The sequence below is a fragment of the Phocoena phocoena genome, chromosome 15 (genome assembly GCF_963924675.1).
Source record: "Phocoena phocoena chromosome 15, mPhoPho1.1, whole genome shotgun sequence".
Classification (NCBI taxonomy): domain Eukaryota; kingdom Metazoa; phylum Chordata; class Mammalia; order Artiodactyla; family Phocoenidae; genus Phocoena; species Phocoena phocoena.
The window spans coordinates 29,444,622-29,465,539 of record NC_089233.1 but is presented as its reverse complement, the minus strand read 5'-3'; the positions used below and the strand labels follow the sequence as shown (position 1 = coordinate 29,465,539).

General features: G+C 51.3%; 1 protein-coding gene across 4 annotated transcripts; it reads left to right on the top strand.

Moving 5' to 3' along the window:
• The first annotated feature begins 313 nt into the window (after positions 1-313).
• On the top strand, positions 314-17,429 carry NUBP1 (NUBP iron-sulfur cluster assembly factor 1, cytosolic). Of its 4 annotated transcripts, XM_065892091.1 has the most exons (11): positions 314-362; positions 441-545; positions 2,212-2,345; positions 7,217-7,285; positions 9,460-9,492; positions 10,077-10,167; positions 10,812-10,966; positions 12,747-12,857; positions 13,107-13,209; positions 16,321-16,404; positions 17,145-17,429. In XM_065892091.1, exons 1-11 carry the CDS (start codon positions 344-346, stop codon positions 17,201-17,203), a joined length of 963 nt encoding a protein of 320 aa, XP_065748163.1. In that variant the 5' UTR covers positions 314-343; the 3' UTR covers positions 17,204-17,429. The 4 variants fall into 4 exon arrangements, with proteins under 4 accessions (XP_065748163.1, XP_065748164.1, XP_065748165.1 ...); XM_065892092.1 differs by lacking the exon at positions 9,460-9,492 and having other exon boundaries at positions 344-362; positions 17,145-17,203; XM_065892093.1 differs by lacking the exon at positions 16,321-16,404 and having other exon boundaries at positions 344-362; positions 17,145-17,203.
• The last annotated feature ends 3,489 nt before the right edge of the window (positions 17,430-20,918 follow it).

Sequence of the window (20,918 nt, the reverse complement as noted above, 5' to 3'; positions counted from 1 at the left end):
GGGGAGCAGGGGGCTCTTCCTTAATCTGAATACAAAGTGAATATTAGCTAACAGTTTTGCATTAATGTTAAATCTCGGATATGAAAATGGTATTGAAGTCACGTAGGACAAAGTCTTTGATCCTAGGAGATACATGCCGAAGTATTTATGATAGATATCTGCAACTCAATTTTAAAAGGAACAGAAAGCGAACAGCCCCAAACGCCCATCACAAAGCTCGCGCGTGCGCACAGCCCTCTTTCGAGACACAATTTCGCGCAGCTGGAGGGTCAGATTGGGCGCCACGAGGCGGAAATACGTAACGGCGGTTTCCGGTGACCGCGTACGCGTCCAAGGCAGCGGGATGGATGAGGTGCCTCACGGTGAGCGCGCGGAGGGGGCGTGGGGGGCGGGCCTGAAAGGACAGGAGCCACTCTAACTGTGATCTTGTCTTCGCGCAGACTGTCCCGGGGTCGGCAGCGCCCAAGCAGGTCGAGGGGCCTCATGTCAGGGGTGCCCCAACCAGGGGCTCTGCGCTTCTGGAGCTGGTGCCGCTCCGGACCCGGGTGAGGAAGGGGCAAGGCTTCAACGGGAAGTGGGAAGCGCTGTCCTGGAAGAGGCGGGACGTGGGCGGGGTGTGGATGGTGTTGGGATGAGGGGCAGGGGCCCAGAGGAGGCGGGTCGTGGAGTCGTCTTCAGGATAAGGGGCGGGGCTTGAGGGATGAGTGACAGGAGCGGGGCCCAGAGGGTCAGGGCTTTTAAAAGGCTAGGAGAGGAGAAAATTGGCGGGGTGGGGGCGGAGCCTGAACCCGTGACTGGCGTGGAGTCGAAAGGGGTCTCAGGAGGGGCGGGGCATGGGAGAAAGTCGTGAGAGGTGAGGGGTGGGACCAGCGGTTTGAGTGACAGTAACTGGAAGTGGTTGGGAGGAGGCCGGCACCAGAGGGAATAGGGTATAAAGTTTGAAGTCAGGGAACTTAGGCTTAAATCCTAGCTCCGTCAGCTGTTTTCTTTGGACAAAATTTCCTTCCTTTTGAGGAGCGATTCTGCCATTAATTCAACAGAAGTATCTATTGATCACTTGCAGGCACAGTGCTCTGTGCTGGGGATACACCTATGAATGAGACAGATGAGGTGATTAAAAAGCCTTAATCTCTCTGAGCCTCCATTTCCTCTTCAAAAATGGGGGGGAAATAGTTACAGTGTTGTTTTAGGGATTTGAACTAGGATGAAATATTGAAAGCATAGTAAATGTGTAATAGTGATAGTTATCAGCGACAGGTAACTAAGTGTCTGCAATGTGTCAGTTTCTCACTTTTGGCACTACTGACCCTCAGGGTTGGATAATTCTTTGTGGTGGGGATGTCTGCCCTGTTTCTCTGCCCAGAACATTTAGCAGCATCCCTGGCCTCTACCCACTACATGCCAGCAACACTCCTTCCTGTGACAACCAAAAATATCCCGAGACATTGCCAGATGTGCCCTGGTGGGGTTTGCCCGCAGACTGGGAATCATTGCTGCATTGAAAGTTCTGTTCTGGAACTGGGAATATAGTGTGAACACTTCAGAGCCCCCCCCCCCCTCCTTCATGGACTTTATATTCTAGTAGGGGAGACAAACAAGTAAACCGATAAATAAGGAAATATCAGATGTACTCGTAGCCTTGGGTTTTGTTTTGTTTGGTTTTGGTTTGAGGTTTTTTGGTAGCACTTATTACTACCATTGATGAGGTGCTGTTTCACTCATGATCCCTTGAAATAGCCCAAGGATTTAGCTTCTTCCAGCCCATGGGAAGAGTGACATTCAGAGAGACACAAATATCATATGATATCGCTTATATGTAGAATCTAAAAAAATGGTACAAATGAACTTATTTACAAAACAGAAATAGAGTCACAAATGAGAAATAGAGAAAACAAACTTATGGTTACCATGGGGGAAAGGAAGGAGAGGGATAAATTGGGAGATTGGGATTGACATATACACACTACTATATATAAAATAGATAATCAATAAGGACCTACTGTATAGCACAGAGAACTCTACTGAATACTCTGTAATGGCCTATGTGGGAAAAGAATCTAAAAAAGAGTGGATATATGTATAACTGATTCAGTTTGCTGTACACCTGAAACTAACACAACATTGTAAATCAACTATACTCCAATAAAATTTTTTAAAAAATAAAAAAAGATTGAATCAGGGGCTTGGTCATCTGAATTGCTTTCTTTGCAGCCATAGAGGAAATCAAAGAAAAAATGAAGACCGTGAAACACAAGATCTTGGTGTTGTCTGGGAAAGGCGGCGTTGGGAAAAGCACATTCAGTGCCCACCTGGCCCACGGCCTAGCGGAAGATGAAAACACACAGGTGGGACCTTAAGGAAAAACTGGGAGAGGCTCGTGTCTTAGGGCTCATGATGGCTCATAGGGAGCTGACTGGTTAGTGTCAGTTTATCTGGCCTCTTTGGAATCTAGATCCCTGCAGAGAGAACGAGGAAGTGCAAGGCAGTCGAGCAATGAAATGAATATTTCATTGGATTCTCTAGCCATGAACATGGCTGGCAGGTGTACATTTCTCTTGGCTTGCTGATTATTATTGAAACAGCCATTCCAGTTCTTTCCTTGGTCTTGGTGCATGCCTTCTTTCCATACACTGATATATTTTTGAAAATTAGTTTTGTCTTTGTGCATTTTGAATGTTGAAATTTATTTTTATATAAATAAGGGCTAACTAACTTTCACTTCACATTTATTTTATAACTGGCAAATGACCTTTCACTTTTGTTTGGCTTTTTTTTTTTTAAGATAGTGCTAGTGGGGAGCGTAAAGGTATGTTTAATTTAATGTTGACATTTCAAAACTGCCACATATTGCCAGTTATTTTTTTTTAACTCTAATAACTGGATAAACTGCATACTTTCTACTTGTGTGAGATAAACCATTCTATTCCAGTATGAAATAGCGCCCTAAATTCTTAATAAAATAAAGGCTTTATTTCCTCCACAAAAAACCCAGTAAATGTAGCTACCTTGGGCAGGGGGATCAAGCCCACCATTCCGACCTGCCCTCAGTATGCTTGAGCGTGTGCGTGTGTGCCAGACGGTAAATATTTTAGGCTTCGTAGGCTATACAGTTTCTGTAGCAACTATTCAGTTCTTCCCTTGAACATGAAAGCAGCCATAGACAACCTGTGAACAAATGAGTGTGGCTGTGCTGTAATAAAACTTTGAATTTCATATAATTTGAATTTCATAATTTTCACCCTGTCATGAAATAAATGTATTCTTTTGATTTTTTTCCCCCCCAACTCTAAAAACGTAATAGCCATTCTTAGCTATGGGCTGTACAGAAACAGGTGGCATTCTGGGTTTGGCCCCTGGGTTGTAGTTCGCCGGCCCCTGGTTTGGTTTGGAGCTCCAGAAGCACTAGTGCTGGCTGGGGAAGAACTTCTTTGGGGGAGGATTGAAACCTTGGGGAGGCCGTGGCCTTCTTGGGACAGTGCAGAGGCTGGGCTAGGGGACCTGTAAAGCTTGGTGTTTCTCTTACTAGGGCTCTGAATCCTGCTTATAGCTCACTTCTCTTTGGATCATTTTATGACATGTGGAGCTGCTTTTGTTGGCTTACGTGACTGACGTATGCTTCTCTGGAATCTGGTATCTGTTACCCAAGATGTGCTCTAGGCATCTGGGGAAAGGGAGAAGTGACTGGCAGGGGACAGCTGGGCAGGCTCGTGGGAGAAGGCGGCCTTGGACTCTGATGGCGGCTGATGGGACGTGGCAGGAGGAGGTGGAGGCAGAGGCGCAGAGCTGGGACTGCCGGGGCAGACAGGCTGGGCAGGCAGGGCTGCTGCTGCTGCAGCAGAGGGGCCGAGGGCGAGGCTCAGCCTGAGCCAGACCTGGGAGGCTTTAACGCCCTGGGAAGATGTTCCAGCGGGAAGGAGGCATGGTTTGAGGGTTGCTATAGCAGCAGCTGAGTGTGTGATCGAGTGTCGTCAGGGGGTGACGGTAAACCAGCAGGAGGTGTTGCTCCTGTCTCCATGAGAGGCCACGAGGACACAACCAGGGCAGTGCTAGAACCAACGACAGGAACAAATGGAGCAGCAGGGCCTCCAACTCTTGGAGAAGAAGGAGGGTCAGAAGTCTAGCTGAGCGTTTGGGGCAGGAGGTGGGTGCAGACTAGCGTGGTGGCCAAGGACACAGGCTCTGGAGTCGGTCTGCCCACGATCACATCCCAGTGCCGCTGATACCACTGCTGTGACCTTGGGCAGGTTATCAGACTGTCTCTGCCTCAGTTTTCTCATCTGTAAAATGGGACTCAGGACCGAGTGAGATGATGCACGTAACAGTAAAATGTTTAGCACGACGCCTGATGCATAGGAAGTGCTCATTAAATATCCCTGATAGAATATGGAGGGGTGAAGACTATTTCTGCTTTGGTGATAATGAGTTTGTAGCCCACCCAGAGTCCAGTGCCAAGCAGGTTGCCCATCTGTTTTTCTGTTAGTCAACAATCTTTTGCCGTCTGAGGGTCAAGTTTGTATTGGCCAGTTGGCCAGCCAAGAAATCTGTCTTCTGCGATGACCCATGTTACCCAGAATAATCTTTGCTTTCAGAAGCTGTCAGGCATTTTCTTAAACAGCTGTCTAGAGATGTACTTTAACCAGGCCAGCTACAAGGAACCACTTGTGAATAGACAGCTGTTTACATAGAATCACGCTTCCGTGTTGGTACGTTCTGAAGTCCCACTGCGCACACGTTGAAACTTTGCAGTAAACTGAAGGGAAGCTCACCAGCTGTGTGGAAACATGGCTAGATGAGCTGGGTTTTTTTCTTGCAGTGGTGCTTAAAAAAAAAAAGTCAGCACTTAAGAAAGTCTGTCTCCCCTCAGGCAGACCTACTGGTGACAGAAAACATCACTGTCTCCAAAGGGTGCCTGGCGTGGGCACAGAGTACACACCGAGTGTCTTGTTGACTAAAATCAAGCAGCTCACACCCCTCCCTGCCCTAAATTCAGCAGGATGGTGAGGACTGCCCTGTCCTTTTCTGCCTGCCGCCTGGTGGCAGCTCATTACTGACTGCAAGCAAGGCTGTTCCATGATAGCACTTGCTCAGGCAGGTGTCTGATGGTTTGCAGAGGGCCTTGAATCGCAGGGTAGCCCCTGACTAATCACAGGTGGGCCGGGGAATGTGCGGGTTGGAGCGAAGGGAGGAGGAGGAGCCTCTATGGTGCAGACCTGAGCTGTGAGACATCCAAGAATCACGTGCCTTCTTCCCACCGCAAGAGTCAGCAGCTCCCGTCAGTTCCCAGCTTATCATCCTGCCCTGTGAGCTGAAAGGCAAGCTGTGTCATTAAAAGGTCCAGGCTATAGTGTCTGAGGGCCCTCTCGGGGGCTTGTAGACTCGAGGGCTGGAAGGAGCCTAACGATCTCCCGAAACACTAGTTTCGCAGCTCAGAAGCTCAGACAGATCGGGGAGGAGAAGCAGCTTGTGCGAGGCGACACGGCCTCAGAGTGCCAGGAGTTAGTGCTGAGCCCGCTTCCCATGACCTCTTCTTAAGTGGAAGTATGGGGCGCTAGGTAGGGAACGCTGTGGATCCTGACAGCCCTGCAGCACCCACTCCACCACTTTCTAGCTGGGAGAGGTGTGGCAAAGCCTCCTCTTCCCATTAGTCTTCTAGCACCTTCCGCAGACCCTGTGAGGATTATTGCAGGCATGTTTCTTCCAGCTGGGGTTCTCTGGTGTAACTGGGGCAGAAAGGGAATTAATTGGATGGGTATGGGGGTAGCGGCAGGATCAGCAGAATGTCTGAAGGGGACAGGACACGGCCACTGGAGAGCTGGGTAGCAGGAATGTGCCACAGCCTTTTCGGGTTCCACCGCAGAGTGAGTGCATGTGATCTCTTTCTTGTATCATTTCACTCAAGATACCCACTTGGTTGTGGGGAAGAGGGGGTGTAATTCCTCAAAAGGAAACTGATTAAACTGTTCCCAAAAGAGAGCGAGATTTTCTAGACCAAGTGGCTAGAAACTCGAGCTTATTGACGAAAGTCTCCGTTAGGGTCGTAGCGATGGTATAATTTTCCAAGTTGTGAGGCTCTGATGTAAAACGTCTGGATCATTAACCACACATCAGCCTGAAGCATCAAGAAGGCCACGGAAGTCAGGTCTTCAGGATGAGGTCTTCACCCTGATGGGTTTTCACGGTGAGCGTTGTTCTGTTGCATTCTTCTTGAGGTCCAGCAGAGGGCGCTTGAGGCAAACGACTATCCAGTGTATGAAGGAACCGCTTTCCTGACCTGGTGTGAAGTCATGTGAGGATCATAGGAGGTTGTCCAGAGGATTGAAGAGGAAAGCAAGAAACTAATTTGGGGCAAGTTAAAAAGTTACTCAGAGGTGCTCTACTTTGGATCTAAGATGTGAGAGCTTTCAAGATGAACACGGCCCTGCTCTTTAGGTGGTTTCTGAAGGCTGTCTCAGACCTTTTCACGAATCAGATGGGGAAAGCAGGGCGTTTGGGGTAGAAGGAGTCATCCAAGGCTGCACGTATCACTAGCAAAGAACTTCTGTAGATTTCCTTATTTTCACTTTCTTTTTTAGAAGTTGAGCCTAAGCCATCATTAACCTTCAGCATCACAGGAAAACAGGGCTTGGTCAGAGCTCAGCTAGAGGGTCCACTCTGGCCCTCCTTGCCAGGCCCCCAGGGTAATGGGAAGAGCCCTGGCGTTGGAGTCCAGAGACCTCAGTTCATGTCCCAGCTCTGCTTCTTGCTCGTTGAACAAGTCTCTGGGCCTCTCTGAACCTCAGTTTCCTCTTCTGTAAAGCAGAGATAATGATCCCGAACACACAGGCGCGTGCGCAAACACACACACACCCCCCAATACATGGTAAGGGCTGCGTAAACAGTGGCTGGGCCTGAATCGTCAAGTGACCTGATACCCTGGACCATAAGCTCAGCCTGAAGATAGGCCATACTGAGGGTGGCTGGGGTGCAGCAGGGCCATGGGCAGAGCGCAGGGGGTGTTGGTGTACTTTGCAGGTTCTTGTTAGGAGTTTCGTCTGTGTCTCTGTGGCCCGGAAGATAAATGTTGTAACTCTCCCTCATGAGATTCCGCTCGGTCCAAGTTCAGCCCAGTTTTTCTTCACCTTCTCCCCTCCCTCCTTTTCCTAACCCCGTCCCCTCCCGGTTGTGCACATCTGGAGGATTGTACATCTGCTTATATCACGTCTCCTCTTTTCCCCAGGTGGCTCTTCTAGACATTGATATATGCGGGCCATCAATTCCCAAGATCATGGGATTGGAAGGAGAACAGGTAATAGTGACAAGACAAAATGCAGGGAAGCATTTTCTTACGGTAAACTGTAGCGCCAAGCCGCTAACCCTAAGCCAGGGGGTCAGCGGAGCCCATGCCTTTTTACCTGGACGTGACGAGATCAGGTAAATGTTCACTAGACCGCCTGTCTCCTTTTAACAACAGCCGTGAGTTTGGGGGCGGTGTGGATTATATTTAAGTTCATTCAAACCTTCTGAGAATTGTTAGTTTCAATGCCTTCTTAGAGGGAAAGGGAAACAATACGTCAAATGCAGAAGTCAGACACAGAAACTTAGCCCTGGCTGGGAAAGGGTTCTGTACTCTGGAAGCAAGGAAATATCTCTGCTCCTGTGGTCACCAGAGGGGAAGTGAGACTGCGAGGCAAGCGAAGAATGCGGGCGGGGGTGGAGCAGCACGTGCTGTTCCCTCCCTTCTAGGTGGCACAGAGCCGTCCAAGAAAGGTTCCCCTGGGGGGTGCACTGAAGCCGGGCTGGAGGACTAGGCTTCTCCTGGGGTGTTGGGATCCATACATTCTTTGCTGAAGCGCTGGGTGCTGAGGTTCAGAGGAGAACAAGGCAGATAAAGACCCGACCCTTGTGGGAGGGGCAGGTGATAATAGGACACTAAGCAGGGTAAGGGGACAGACTCGGCAGGGCAGGGCGGCCAGGGGAGCTGCTCTTTGGGAGGGGGTGGTCAAGGGCACCCTGCTCAGAGAACCCAGAGAAGGGTGCGCTGGGATGGGGAGCGCGTGCAGGAGTGTCCTCGTGTCCTCAGCAAAGTGGCCCACGGGGACGGGGCAGAGGGACGGGGTGGCAGAGAGTAGCCAGAGGCAGATGGAGCCAGTCCTTGGGGACCCTGCTCAGGGCTTGGGACTTGCTTCTGCCCTGCTGCGAAGCAGCAGGAATCACAGTTCTGAGCACGTCCCGGTGAGCAGCAAGCTCTGGAGCACATGCCCCCCGGCACGGGGGTCCGTTCCCGTCAGTCACGTGCATGTACTACTCACTGGGCCAGGACACAAGTAGTCATAAAAATTGAAAATTTTAAATGGTGAGATAAAACAGAAGTTCTACTACTTTCTCCTCCTGTGCTATTGGATCATCGTGTTTACCCCTCTTTCAAAACCAGTGACTTAGAGAATTAGTATTAATAGGAATCAATGGGTTTTTCTTTTTTAAGTATGACTTCAAAGCCAGTGACAAAGGACCCCGTGTTATCCTATTGCAATTCTGTGAAATGTCAGCAGCAGGCACACCTGTAGACACAGTAGATCCGTGGTCACCTAGGACTGGGGGGAAGTGTGGGGATCGGGGGTGACACTTAAGGGGTGCAGGGTACCTTCTAAGAGTAACGAAAGTGTTCTAACGTTGATTGTGGCGATGGATGTACAATTCTGTGAATGTCCTGAAGCCATTTAATTGTACAGCTTAAATGGGCGAGTTGTGTGGTATGTGAATTATATCTCAAAAGACTGTTAAAAAAGTAAGAATTCATCAGGGAAAATGGGCTTTCTGTTCTGGGTCCAGCGTTACTTGAACTGTAAATCTAAGATTGATGTGTGGTTGGAAGTTGCGTAAGTTCCTGTTTCATAGTAAAGCGTTGATACGGACTTGAACCCGGGCAGTCAGTGAACGCCTACGGCGAGGAGAGGGTCTGGGTCTTGCAGTAGCCCAAGCTTCCCGCCGACACCACTTCCCCAGTTGTTGTCCCCTGGGGGCAGCAGCTCAGCCCTGAAGTTCACACCACTGATGGGAGGGTTCTGTGTCTACTGTTTCACTAAAGGTCATCCCTCCACTCCTGGACTTGTACAGAGACTGCCTCGCTGCTCCACAGTTACCTGCATCTTCTCAGCAACCCCCCCCCAACTGATTTCTGTCACACTTTTAAAATATCCCAAATTATATTTGGACTCTGGTAACATCGGTCCCCTGACCAGATATCTAAGCAGTTTCCAAATAACTTAACCTGGGAGGGAAAAAGCAAATGAATTCTATCATCCATAACCCAGCCCCTGACCCCCCTCTGTTCACTCCCTATTAAGAATTTAGTGGTAGCATTTAAGACAATGAATTGTAATTTATAAAACTGCCTTCTTACTGCGTGAACTTTGTCTGTGAGAGAAGCGTGACCAGGGCGTATAATTTCTCACAAATAAGCATGGGCTTCTGTTCCTGCAGGTTCACCAGAGTGGCTCGGGCTGGTCTCCAGTGGTGAGTGCTGACCCCCTTTTCTTCAGGATCTCTTGTCGTATGTGTACATAAAGGGTTGTAACTGTTTATCGTCAACAGATATTTATTGAGGCGCTTTCCTAGGCACAGGGAATCCAGTTCCAACCTGGGATTGGCACACTTTTTCTGTAAAGGCTCAGAGAGTAAATATTTCCAGTTTGTGGGCCATACAGTTGCTACCGTCATAGCCGGAAAGTAGTGCTAAGCAAATGAATGACCGTGGCCGTTTTCCAATAAAACTTTATACAAAACCAGAAGTGGGGCCATAGTTTGCCAACCCAGGTTAAGATAGTAAAGGAGACGAGGTTTGTTTATTTCAGCTGAGTTCACTGTCATTGCCGCATAAGGCCGTATGGTGACTCTTTCAATCCCCCCAATATGGTAACCTTTTTCTTTAATGATTTTTTTCGAAAAAAAGATTTAAGGATTCAAAGAGTGAATATACTCACAGATCACACAGTAATTTTGTCCCCCCAATTTCTTCAGCCAGAGCTCAGACAAAAGACATAGGGAAGTGCCTCGCACTGTGGTTTTAAGTAAAATGTTTCTTGCGTCATCCTTTCTAGTTCCTGGAAGACAACTTGGGGGTGATGTCGGTGGGTTTCTTGCTCAGCAGCCCCGATGATGCCGTTATCTGGAGGGGACCAAAGAAAAATGGTTTGCCACTCTGCTTTCTGTCTCTTACCACGCCCTTCCAAGGGCAGAATTGCATCCCGTCCTGTCAGGATGGCCTCAGGCTCATCCTGCTGGGCTTCATAGAGGATTCTTTTTATGCATCTGGTTGCCTCTTCACTGGTTGAAGAGAGCCAACAGAAATACCAGTTTTATTTAATAAAATTTTATAATTTTTAACATCTATTCGGGGTTTTTCTCTCCTGAAAATCTCCCTAACCCTGAAATTATTCCTAAGGTGGTTTGTGTTCTTATTTGTGTCAAAGAGAGAAGTATGTGAGATGAAATCAGTAGCAGGTTGGGGCTGCAGGTAATGATGCGAAAGTGCCTATCTGGGCAAGGTTCCTCAGCCTCGGTGCTGCTGGCGTACTGAGTCAGATAATTCCTTGTTTGGGGAGGGCGGGCTGTCCTCCACGTCACAGGGGCTTAGCAGTACCCTGGCCTCCGTGCTCCAGAGGCGAGTAGAACTCCCACCCTAGTCATTGACCAGCAGACGTGTCCCCAGACGTTGCCAAACACCACTGATTGAGAGCACAGGTGATCCGTACGTAAAGGTCACGAGCTGTGCTTCTGTAGAGAGAGTCAGAAGGATGGGAGAGAGGAGGCATTCCCGCGGCTTCTCCTTGCAGGCATGATCAAGCAGTTCCTCCGAGACGTGGACTGGGGCGAGGTGGACTACCTCATTGTGGACACCCCACCCGGGACGTCGGACGAACACCTCTCGGCCGTGCAGTACCTGGCCGCAGCGCACATCGATGGGGCGGTGATCATCACCACGCCGCAGGTGAGCCAGGGCCCCCCACCCCGGAGGGTCTCTCTCTCCCACAGCCCGAGACCCTGGGCTCTGCAGCATGCCCTGACTGGGATCGGCAGAAACCTTACGTTTATCTTTGGTCCAGCCACTGTCAGCGGACAGGGAGGCATTAGGTGGCTGGGGCAGGGGTGGGGGCCAAGGGCGCCTGGCCCGAGGATGGCGCTGGAGAGAAGACGAATTTGTCGTTAGGAATGTTTCCTACTGAATTTTTAAAGAGAGGCTGGGGCCCACCCTTAGACCAGCAGTGCTCTCAAGAATAGGTCCCAAAGATATGACCTATGAGAACAGTGGAGTGGGGACGTCCGCTCTGATGCGGGTGCTGACAGTGGGCAGAGCTTTCCACGTGGGGCAGGGGCACATGGGAACTCTGTGCTTTCTGTGAACCTAAAACCGCTCTGAAAGTCAAGTCTAAAGCAACAGCAACAATCGAGTTGACACAGGATGGCCTCTCTGATACCATATTTACTGTGAAAGGAAAGAGAGTCCCCTTGGGTTCAGGAGGAGGGGAGCAGACCGAGCAGATGCCGGCCCTTCTCCAGGAAGCCTGGGGGGACGCCCCATGTTTGTGCACCTCTGTATGTAACTTCTCTAGGAAGTGTGACTTCACGCTGGGGACGCCCACTTTCTCGGAGCCCTGCACGTCCAGCAGCTGGCTTTCTTTAGGGGTCATTTTTATTTTTTTGTGAGAACTGCATTTTTTAAAATTAATTAATTAATTTTAACATCTTTATTGGAATATAATTGCTTTACAGTGGTGTGTTAGTTTCCGTGGGGTCATTTTTGACAAAGCAGGGCTTGTAGAGGATACCAGGGAGAGAACCACGGCTGCACTGCGGTGAGACGCTTAGTAACAGCCAGTTTACTTTCTAGCTAAATGCCCCTCCGTCTGTACCCCAGCCTCAAAGGGCGCGAGGGCCAAACGTGGGCCTCAGGAGAATAGAGGACTCAAAGCCAGGACCCTTTGAAGGCCTGTGACTGTTAAAGCCACAGATGTTAAGGAGTAGCCGTATTTGACAGCACACGACACTTGGACACGTGTCTGCAGTAAAATTAAATGGGGTACTGGGGTGGTACTAAGCCCTGATTATCCACAGTCCTCACGCTGTAAGATACACATCGAGAGTCCAGAAGTGAATTTGAAGGGATCCAAACCTGGTAATAGTCCTTATTTTCTTTTTGTGCATAAAGTTGCTTGGGTTCATGATAACCAGGATCAGAGGTTGACGTACTTTTTCTGTGAAGGACTGGAGAGTAACTGTTTCAGGCTTTTTGGGTCACACGGTCTCTGTCACGGCCCTTTAGCCGTACCATTGTGGGGCGAAAGCGGCCCGAGATACTATGCAGAAGAGTGGGCCGGGCTGTGTTCCAGAAGAACTTTATTTATGAAAATAGGCAGCCAGACGAGCCCGCAGGCTGCCCCTGACCTGGAAAGCTGTGCCTACTGGGGATCAGCCTAGTACATTGACGGCAAAGTGGAACATGGAGGTGTGTTAAAGGGTCACTTTCCTGTAGATTCGTTGTACATTGGACATTTGCCTGTTCAGGTTTATCCTTTGAGATTTGTGGGAAGTAAGTAGCACCTGGACCAGGGCTCACACGTGGTCGGCACGAAACAAATACGGAACACGGGGCACAGTCTCTAACGCTTCACGGTGGCGATGCCACGGCCCCGCAGCCCTCCCTCCACGACGCGGATGTTCTCTTTTCATGCTTTGACTTTGACATAACTGGACTTCTTGAACCTTGACAGGAGGTGTCGCTCCAGGACGTCCGGAAAGAGATCAGCTTCTGCCACAAGGTGAAGCTGCCCGTCATCGGGGTGGTGGAGAACATGAGCGGCTTCATCTGCCCCAAGTGCCAGGTGAGAGTACGTCCAACCAGGTCCCGTCCTCCATGCCTGAGGAAATCGTAGCGCTGGATCTCTGGGAAACCGTTTCTGTTTTCCCCATCATTTCGGGAAGTGGAATCAGTTAAAACCCTCTGTTGCTGATTTAATGAAAATTCTTTTCACGTTCAAAATAGCCATTTTTTAAAGTTGCTTTAAAATGTGGTCCATTCGTATGATTCTGAAACAAAATCAGGATTCCTCCCCCTTTAATTTGCCTCCCAGAAGGAGACTCAGATATTCCCGCCGACGACTGGGGGTGCGGAGGTCATGTGCCATGACCTGAAGGTCCCGCTTCTCGGCAAAGTGCCTCTGGATCCGCGCATAGGTGGGTGAGTCCCCGGTGGAGGCTGCACGCCCTCCAGCTGAGAGGAGCAGTGAGACGCGTGGTGCGTAGCCGAGGGAGCAGGAGAACTTCGGGGTGGCGGGAGGGGTCTGCAGAGGAGAGGAGAGGAGAGACTGGTCAGGGAGACGCCCAGTGCAGGAGGGCAGGAGGAAAGGAAGTCACTAAGGGGAGGGGCCAGGCCGGGGGTGACCTGGGGAGGCGGCAAGGGGCGTGCCTTCGAGTCTTCTCTTACATAGGAATTAGGTTCAGACTCAAAGCCGGGTACAGAATTAGCCTTGAAGACTCCCGAGGAAGGTGCCCCGCATGTCCAGTGTACAGGGAAGCCCGCCGCAGCCCTCCTTGCACCCGGCTTCTCTCAGTGAGCGTGAGGGGAAGTCGCTGGCCTGCCTCTGGGGGTCATGCTCCTCTCTGAGTGCCACAGTCCTCCGGGGACCCCACCTCCACCCCACACTCACTCCGGGGCGTCGGCTCACTGAGTGGAGTGGTGAGGACACCCACCGCCAGATTTGTTTCCCCACAGTAGCAGGAGTTGACCTTGCTGAAGTTAGGTGTGAGCCCCGCCATGAGGAAGTGGGATAGTTAGGTTACGCAGAGGTGCCCGGGCTTGAGGGAAGCTGACAGAGACCGACGGCGCTCGGGCCCCAGTTGTTAGGAAGTGAGAGCCGTGGGAGCGTGGGCACCGTGTGCACCTAGAGGCCGAGGCCGTGGCGGCTGTGCTGCAGGAGAACGGGGAGGAGGTTAGGGCTGGACTGGGGCCTGGGCGTTGACGGCGAGGAGGGTACACAGAGAGGGAAAGTGCCAGGATTTGAGAGGTGTCACAGACGTCCGTGCTGCCCAGTGTGAGCCACCGAGGAGACGGGGACAGCACCGAGAACCGGCTGGCTCCCTCCTGGTGCTGTGTGGAGGCGGGCGAGGCCTTGGCTTGGTCAGCGGGCTGGGGAGAGAGGTCAGGAGTGGAGGGGGACGTGCCCACGACGGGGGGTGGGAGGTGCAGAGAGGAGGGGCCGAGAGCGCAGCTTGGAGGAGGCCTGCCTTGAGGAGGTGGACGGGAAGAGCCCCCAAGAAGCCCGGGGGACCCGGGGGGCAGCTCCGGAGATCGCACCTCGCTTGTTTCCACCCCCAGCAGCACTTCTGGTATGTGGTTTCCCCAAGAAACAGAGAACTCGGCTGCTTTTCCAGCCTTCCCCACTGCTGTAAACTGTCTTCGCATTGACCAGAGCTTCCCTCTGGGCCGTAGGAACAGGTACCTCCCCTCAAAGGCCTCCAGAGGCGGGTGGCGCACATGAACTTGTGGGGGACAGTGCGTGGTGGCAGCCTGTCACCGCCATCCGCTTCAGGCCGTGCTGCCGCCATAGTCCTTAGAGCAGCTTACAGGAGAGGTGGCCTGGTGCAGCCTCGGATTCAGTGCCGTCTAGCGGGACAAGGTTCATGTCCCCAGACCTCACCTCTGGTTGTAGCTGCAGAGAGCTGGGCTGGCGTCGGAAAGGACAGGTGGTTAATGCCGTGACGCGCTGCGGCGAGGCGGGCAGGGCCAAGTGAGGTCGCTGTGACCCTCTGGAGCCGCTTCTGTCCGGTGAGGGAACAGCCACGTTACCAGGAACAGACAAGAGGCCGCGAAGGACGCGCTCAGCCCCTGTGGGAACGTGCAACAGAGGAGCGGCCGGGCTCTGGCACCGTGATCCTCGGCCTCCCCAGCCCCGCACACCTGAGGGCCACGCGGAAGCACGTCTGGGGCTGGGCGCCCTGGCCTAGATCTGCGCTGCCCCAGCGCTGGCTGCGGGCTCCGGCGGGTCCTTGCCAGGCGCTGAACCTCAGGCCGCACCTGCAAGGTGGGCACGGTGATGGAGCCACTGCCAGGGGCTGCACAGATGGAAGGAGGGCCACGAGGGGAGCCTTGGACAGGGCAGTGCCCAAGGGGTGCCGCCTGCAGGCGACAGGCAGGAGAGGGGGAGGTCTGTGGAGATGGGGGACTGACCAGAGTGCATTTATAAGGGGACAGGCATGTCCTCTGGGGAAGGGAGGACGAGGAGTGAGAGGACGCTGGATGAAAATCAGAAGGAAGTGGCCCCACGAGCCTGTTGTGGGACCTGTGACTTCCCAGACCCAGTCCAGCGACCGTGAACTCGGAGGCTTCCCTAGCTGCTTCCACCACAGTTCACAGTGCCCGGGCCACATGGGGGCCCACTCTGCCCCCTGTCTCGGGTGTCCCTGTCCCACCGGGCAACATGCTGGGGAGCTGAGGTGACGACTGCTCCACGGTTGGCCTGGCCAGGATCCCCCCAGGAGGCCGGGGAGCAGCTGTGGGTCATGGAACCACTGACCCTGCTTCTCCAGCAGGGGGGCGGGGGCAGAGGAGCTGGCAGCGGGGTCTACCCAGGACCAGACGGGAGGGGAGCACGCCGCCTGCCCAAGGTCCCGCCCCGTGCTCACCTGGATGCGAGACCACCTGTGTGTCCCAAGGCGGCACTGCAGTACACAGAGCAGATGGATTGATGCCAACCTGGAGTGACCTTCAAGATAAAATTACACATGGAGAAAGCAACGGGCAGAATATGTGTGTCATACACTCCCAAGCATTTTTTTTAAATACATGAGTGTGTATATGTATATATATGCATATATTTCTAGAGGGATACTTGAAACACTGGTAGCCTCCTTTGAACTCATTCTTCATGGTATAACCTTTTGTATTCCATACACTTACTGTGTGCCTTCATTATCTTTTTACTGAAAGAATGAATGGGTCTTTTAAATGCAGGTTCCTGGGCCTGCCTAGGAGCTGCTGTGTCTGATCACAGTGGGGGCCCTGGAACCTGCATTTGCTGCACATGACCCAGATGACTCGCAGGCACACACACTAAACACCATCAGCCAGGTACAGGTCAGAGCTGCGAGGAAACGCTAGCCAGGGTCCCTGCTGGATGAAGGGGGGGGGAAGGTGAGGGCCTCGAGACCCCGACATTCCGTCTCAGCTTTGCTCTTCATTACAAGTGAGGTGGGCTCGATCTTCAGTGTCACGGGCACAGAAAGAGCCCCAGGTTCACATCACCACTGTGCTTTCTTCATGGATTTTCTTTCCTTTGTTTCTTTAAGGTAAGAGTTGCGACAAAGGACAGTCTTTTTTGGTTGAAGCACCGGATTCACCAGCCACTTTAGCCTACAGAAGTATAATTCAGAGTAAGTGTTCAAGTGAGTCTTGTGAATCCAGACGGCACGGGGCCAGGAAGTGACGTAAATGAGCAGAGTGGGCTGGGTGTGAGAAGGCCCCGTTCAGGACCATAAGTGGTCACTGCAGCCATGAGTGGCCACACAGCTTTGGTGGGGACACTGGGGTAGTGAGGTCTGGGATGACCCCATCAGCCCGGGAAGCCAGGAGTCTTGAAAAATCTTCCGGTACATCAGTGTTGTGAACTAAGTCATAGTTTAAAAAACATGGTGAAGTTTATGGTATAGGAAATACACCTCAATAAAGCTATAAAAAGAAATGAAGAAGAAAAAAGCAGCCCAGTGAGCCAGACCCAACCCACGTGCAGGCCTGATTCAGTCAACGACAGGCAGCCATCAGGGGCACTGAATCTAAGGCACAGGTGTCGTCAGCAGTTAAAGCTTTAGGCTCCCGGTTTGTGGCTGAGTCCTTTTGACCTAGTGAAATGGTGTTGAGGGTAAATCACATCATTTCCAGGATTCTTGACCTGTAGAATGGGCCAGCGTGAGGCCTCCAGTTGTGGTTATAACTACAGATGGGCAGTGGGCAGTATTGGGCTCACTTTCAGAGATTCAGGGCATAAGCCAAAATGGGACTATTGGGAGAATTAAGCCACCTGGGGACTCCACCCCATCTAGACGTGGCCTCGCCAGCAAAGGGCAGGGCCACCAAGAGCCGCCACTGCTTCCTTGCCTGCTGTCTTGTTTTCCAGGAATCCAGGAGTTCTGTAGTCTGCGTCAGCCAAAAGGGGAGAACCTCGTCGGCTCCTGAAACAGGAGGACGTTAGGAACACAAGCAGCACGTCCCATCACACCTGACCAGCTGGGTGACAGAGCAGGGGTCACAGGCAGAGAGGGACCAGCCCCAGGCATGGTGTGAAGTCACTTGTTCAGAGACACTTTAATCATCTAACATTTGTACACTTTTCTTTAGTACATATGTAAAGGGCATTCTTTACAGATGTGCCGCTTTAAAAATAAAAACATCTCAAACCTCTGCCCCAAGGCCTGCTTCATGTAAAAAACCAGCGGCTTGTGGGTCATGGAATTTTCTTCTCTGTCGGAAGCTGTTCCATTACAGAACCTCTCACTTGAGCCTTCGCTGCCTCGGAAAATAAGCCTGAAAAAGAACCAAAGGGACAAAGGGGTGAATGTGTGGCTTCGCTGCAGATATACAGTCACAGTTGCAGACAGCATAGTGCAAACGCTGTTCCTCAGGTGGAGAAAAAATTAAAGCGGTGACAGATCCTCCTGCTGGGGCTTGTCCTGAGGTCAGTGCACACCACATGGCTGGGCACAGTCAAAAAACCCTCGAATCACCCACATGAGAACAGATTTGGGGGTCAGTGTCGACACCCTGTATAGGAATGTGTGTTCACTATATCCAGCAATTTCCAGTGTCAGACAGCTTACAGGGTTTTTTAACATTACATAAAAAGAGAGATGCAAACTCCAAGAAGATCCTCATTGCCATGAGACGCTCACTCTGAAAGACACACAGGAACTGAGAGCAGCTGAGGGAAGAGTAAATTCCCAGTTCCCATCTTATTCCAGGCATGGAGTGGAAGGCGGACAAATGCCTTGCCCTCCCCTTCTCTCGTCGCCCACCCCGCTTGCCTACATAGGGTCAAATCCACCTGTTCAAGGTGAGGAAGGTGGGACCCCTCTAAAGGGCCCACCCAGACCGCAGGCCCAGCTGAACCCAGGGGAGCTGTGCTTCCACGGGAGCCCCCGGCCCTGCACCGTCCAGGCCGCCACCTCGATCCCACCTCTTACCTAATACTTGTGAATCTCCAGCCCCTCAAGGCCAGGCTTCTGGAAGTCTCTTGGACAGGCCTGCAAGGGGAAGAGGCTGCCCTGGCTTTCTGTCTCACCTGTGTGTGGCCCGATCCTGCTGATGCAAGGCCAGAGCAAGCCCACAGTGAACGGAAAGCCTGCAGGGCTGGCTGCTCGAGGTCTTGGTGTGAGGCCGCACTGTTCACATTTAAGATGGTTCAGACCATTTCAGGAAGAGCCTGGTCAAATTTAGAAGACCTATTTCTCTCCTAGAACTAAGGCTAGGTTAAAAAAAATACGTTAGCGTTCTTAATTCTGTCGTTTAAAGAAATCACTCAGAACCGACAACGGCAGTCACAAAAAGACAAGCGCTGTATGATTCCACTTAGGTGAGGTCCCTAGAGTCGTCAGATGCATGGGGACAGGAAGTAGGTGGTTACCTGGAGCTTGTTGGTGGGGGGAGGGTGGGGAATGGGGAGTTAAACATTCAGTGGGTACAGAGTTTCTGTTTGTGAAGATCAGAGTTCTGACATGATGATGTGGATATACTGAACTGTGCACTTTTTTTTTTTTAAAGAACTCTGCCTTTTTTTTTTTCTTTTTCGGCTGTGTTGGGTCTTCGTTGCTGCGCACAGGTTTTCTCTAGTTGCGGCGAGTGGGGGCTACTCTTCATTGCGGCACGTAGGCTTCTCATCGCGGTGGCTTCTCATGTTGCAAAGCACAAGCTCTAGGCACACGGGCTTCAGTAGTTGTGGCTCGCGGGCTCTAGAGTGCAGGCTCAGTAGTTGTGGCGCATGGGCTTAGTTGCTCCGCGGCATGTGGGATCTTCCTGGACCAGGGCTCGAACCCGTGTCGCCTGCATTGGCAGGCAGATTCTTAACCACTGCGCCACCAGGGAAGCCCTGAACTGTACACTTAAAAATGGTTAAAAGGGTAAATTTTGTTGGGTATATTTTAACCACACACACAAAAAAGCAACTAACCATGGATGCCTGGCTGATATGGAAAACATCAAAACCTGCCATTGCCAACAGGCCTCCTTGACTTTTAAGTGTCTGGAGATCAGGGGTCCAGGAATCAGACTTCAGTAACTCACCGTCTGGAACACCGTCTGGGACAGAAAACTGGCTGTGACTTTGCTGATGCCACTCTCGCCTCCCATCTTACAAAGGACGTAGCCGTACAGGTTAGCGGCTTGGAGAGAAATCCCAGCTATCACAAGGGCCTGCGCTCAGACAAAGCAAATGTAATTCTCCTAAGAGCACGTATTGAAATATTGCTCCCAAAGCAAGTAGGAGTGGCTCTGGCCCACACCTGCTAGTAATAGCCAACCTCTATGGAGTGCTTACAAATACTCATGGACCCCTTTTAATGACCAGGAACCCGAGAGGTTGGGACCGTTATTATCCCATTTTACAGGGAGAACATGGAAGCTCAGGGAAGCTAAAGTTGCCTGAGGTCGCAGAGCTGGAGCGAGGCTGAGCCGTGATCCAGACTCCAGAGCCCACACTTTTTTTTTTTTTTTTTTTTTTTTTCGGTATGCGGGCCTCTCACTGTTGTGGCCTCTCCCGGTGCGGAGCACAGGCTCTGGACGCGCAGGCTCAGCGGCCATGGCTCACGGGCCCAGCCGCTCCGCGGCATGTGGGATCTTCCCGGACCGGGGCACGAACCCGTGTCCCCTGCATCGGCAGGCGGACTCTCAACCACTGCGCCACCAGGGAAGCCCAGCCCACACTTTTTTATGCTGTTGCTCAGACTGTCCATAGACATTTTGTTTCCTCATTGAATGACTCAGATCATGGCAATGCAATATGATAACTCTGAAATAAAACTGCGGAACCCTGAGGCTAGCTTATTCCTACTGAGGAAGGGTTCCCTATCCAAGGTAGGACGTCATGCACTTTTTCTAAAAACTCCTCTCTCAGCAGCATTATTCAGAGCCAAAACCTGGAAACAAATAACCATTGATTATCTCACTGATGGATAAATGGATAAAGAGAATGTGGTCTAATACCGTGGAATAGTATTCATCCATAAGAAAGAAAGCAGCACTGACACCAGCTACAACAGAGATGAACCCTGAAAACAATATTAAGTGAAAGGGCTCAGTCACACAAGACTGCATATTATATGATTCTTTTACAGAAAATGTCCAGAATAGCCAAATCTGTAGAAACAGAGAAATCAGTGGGTGGCAGGGGCGGGGGGGACAGGTGTATGGGGAGGGTGATCGCTGAAGGGCTCAAGGTTTCCTTCTGGGGTGATGAAAATACCCTCAAACTGATTGTGGTGATGGTTGCACAACCCTGTGAATAGACTAGAAGCCCCTGAATTGTACACACTAATGGGTGCACGGCCTGGTATGTGAATTCTACCTCAAAGTTGTTTCGATTGATTGGTCGAGCAATAGCAAAAACCCACTCCTGCAACCACCGGTTCTATACAGATGTTTCAAGCAAATGTTGCCTTACCAGCCACTTGAGCTTCAAGGAAAATAAGGAGCTAAAAAAGAACACGATCCAAATCATGGGGCAGATGATGAGGCCGAGCCAGAAGACCCGAGCTTCCGCCTCTGTGGCAGCCACGGTATTTGGAGAGACCTGTGGCGGGAAAGTGATTCGGTTTCAATACTAGCAAAAATGGTTGCAAAGGAGTGTGCCATGATTTTTGTTCACGTCACACGTGCTTCTGCCACATGTGACTTTGAACGG

Coding starts and splice junctions, on each gene's coding strand:
- NUBP1 (XM_065892091.1), top strand. Junction 7,286..9,459: donor TGGGATTGGAAGGAGAACAG/GTAATAGTGACA, acceptor CTGTTCCTGCAG/GTTCACCAGAGTGGCTCGGG. Junction 10,967..12,746: donor TGATCATCACCACGCCGCAG/GTGAGCCAGGGC, acceptor GAACCTTGACAG/GAGGTGTCGCTCCAGGACGT.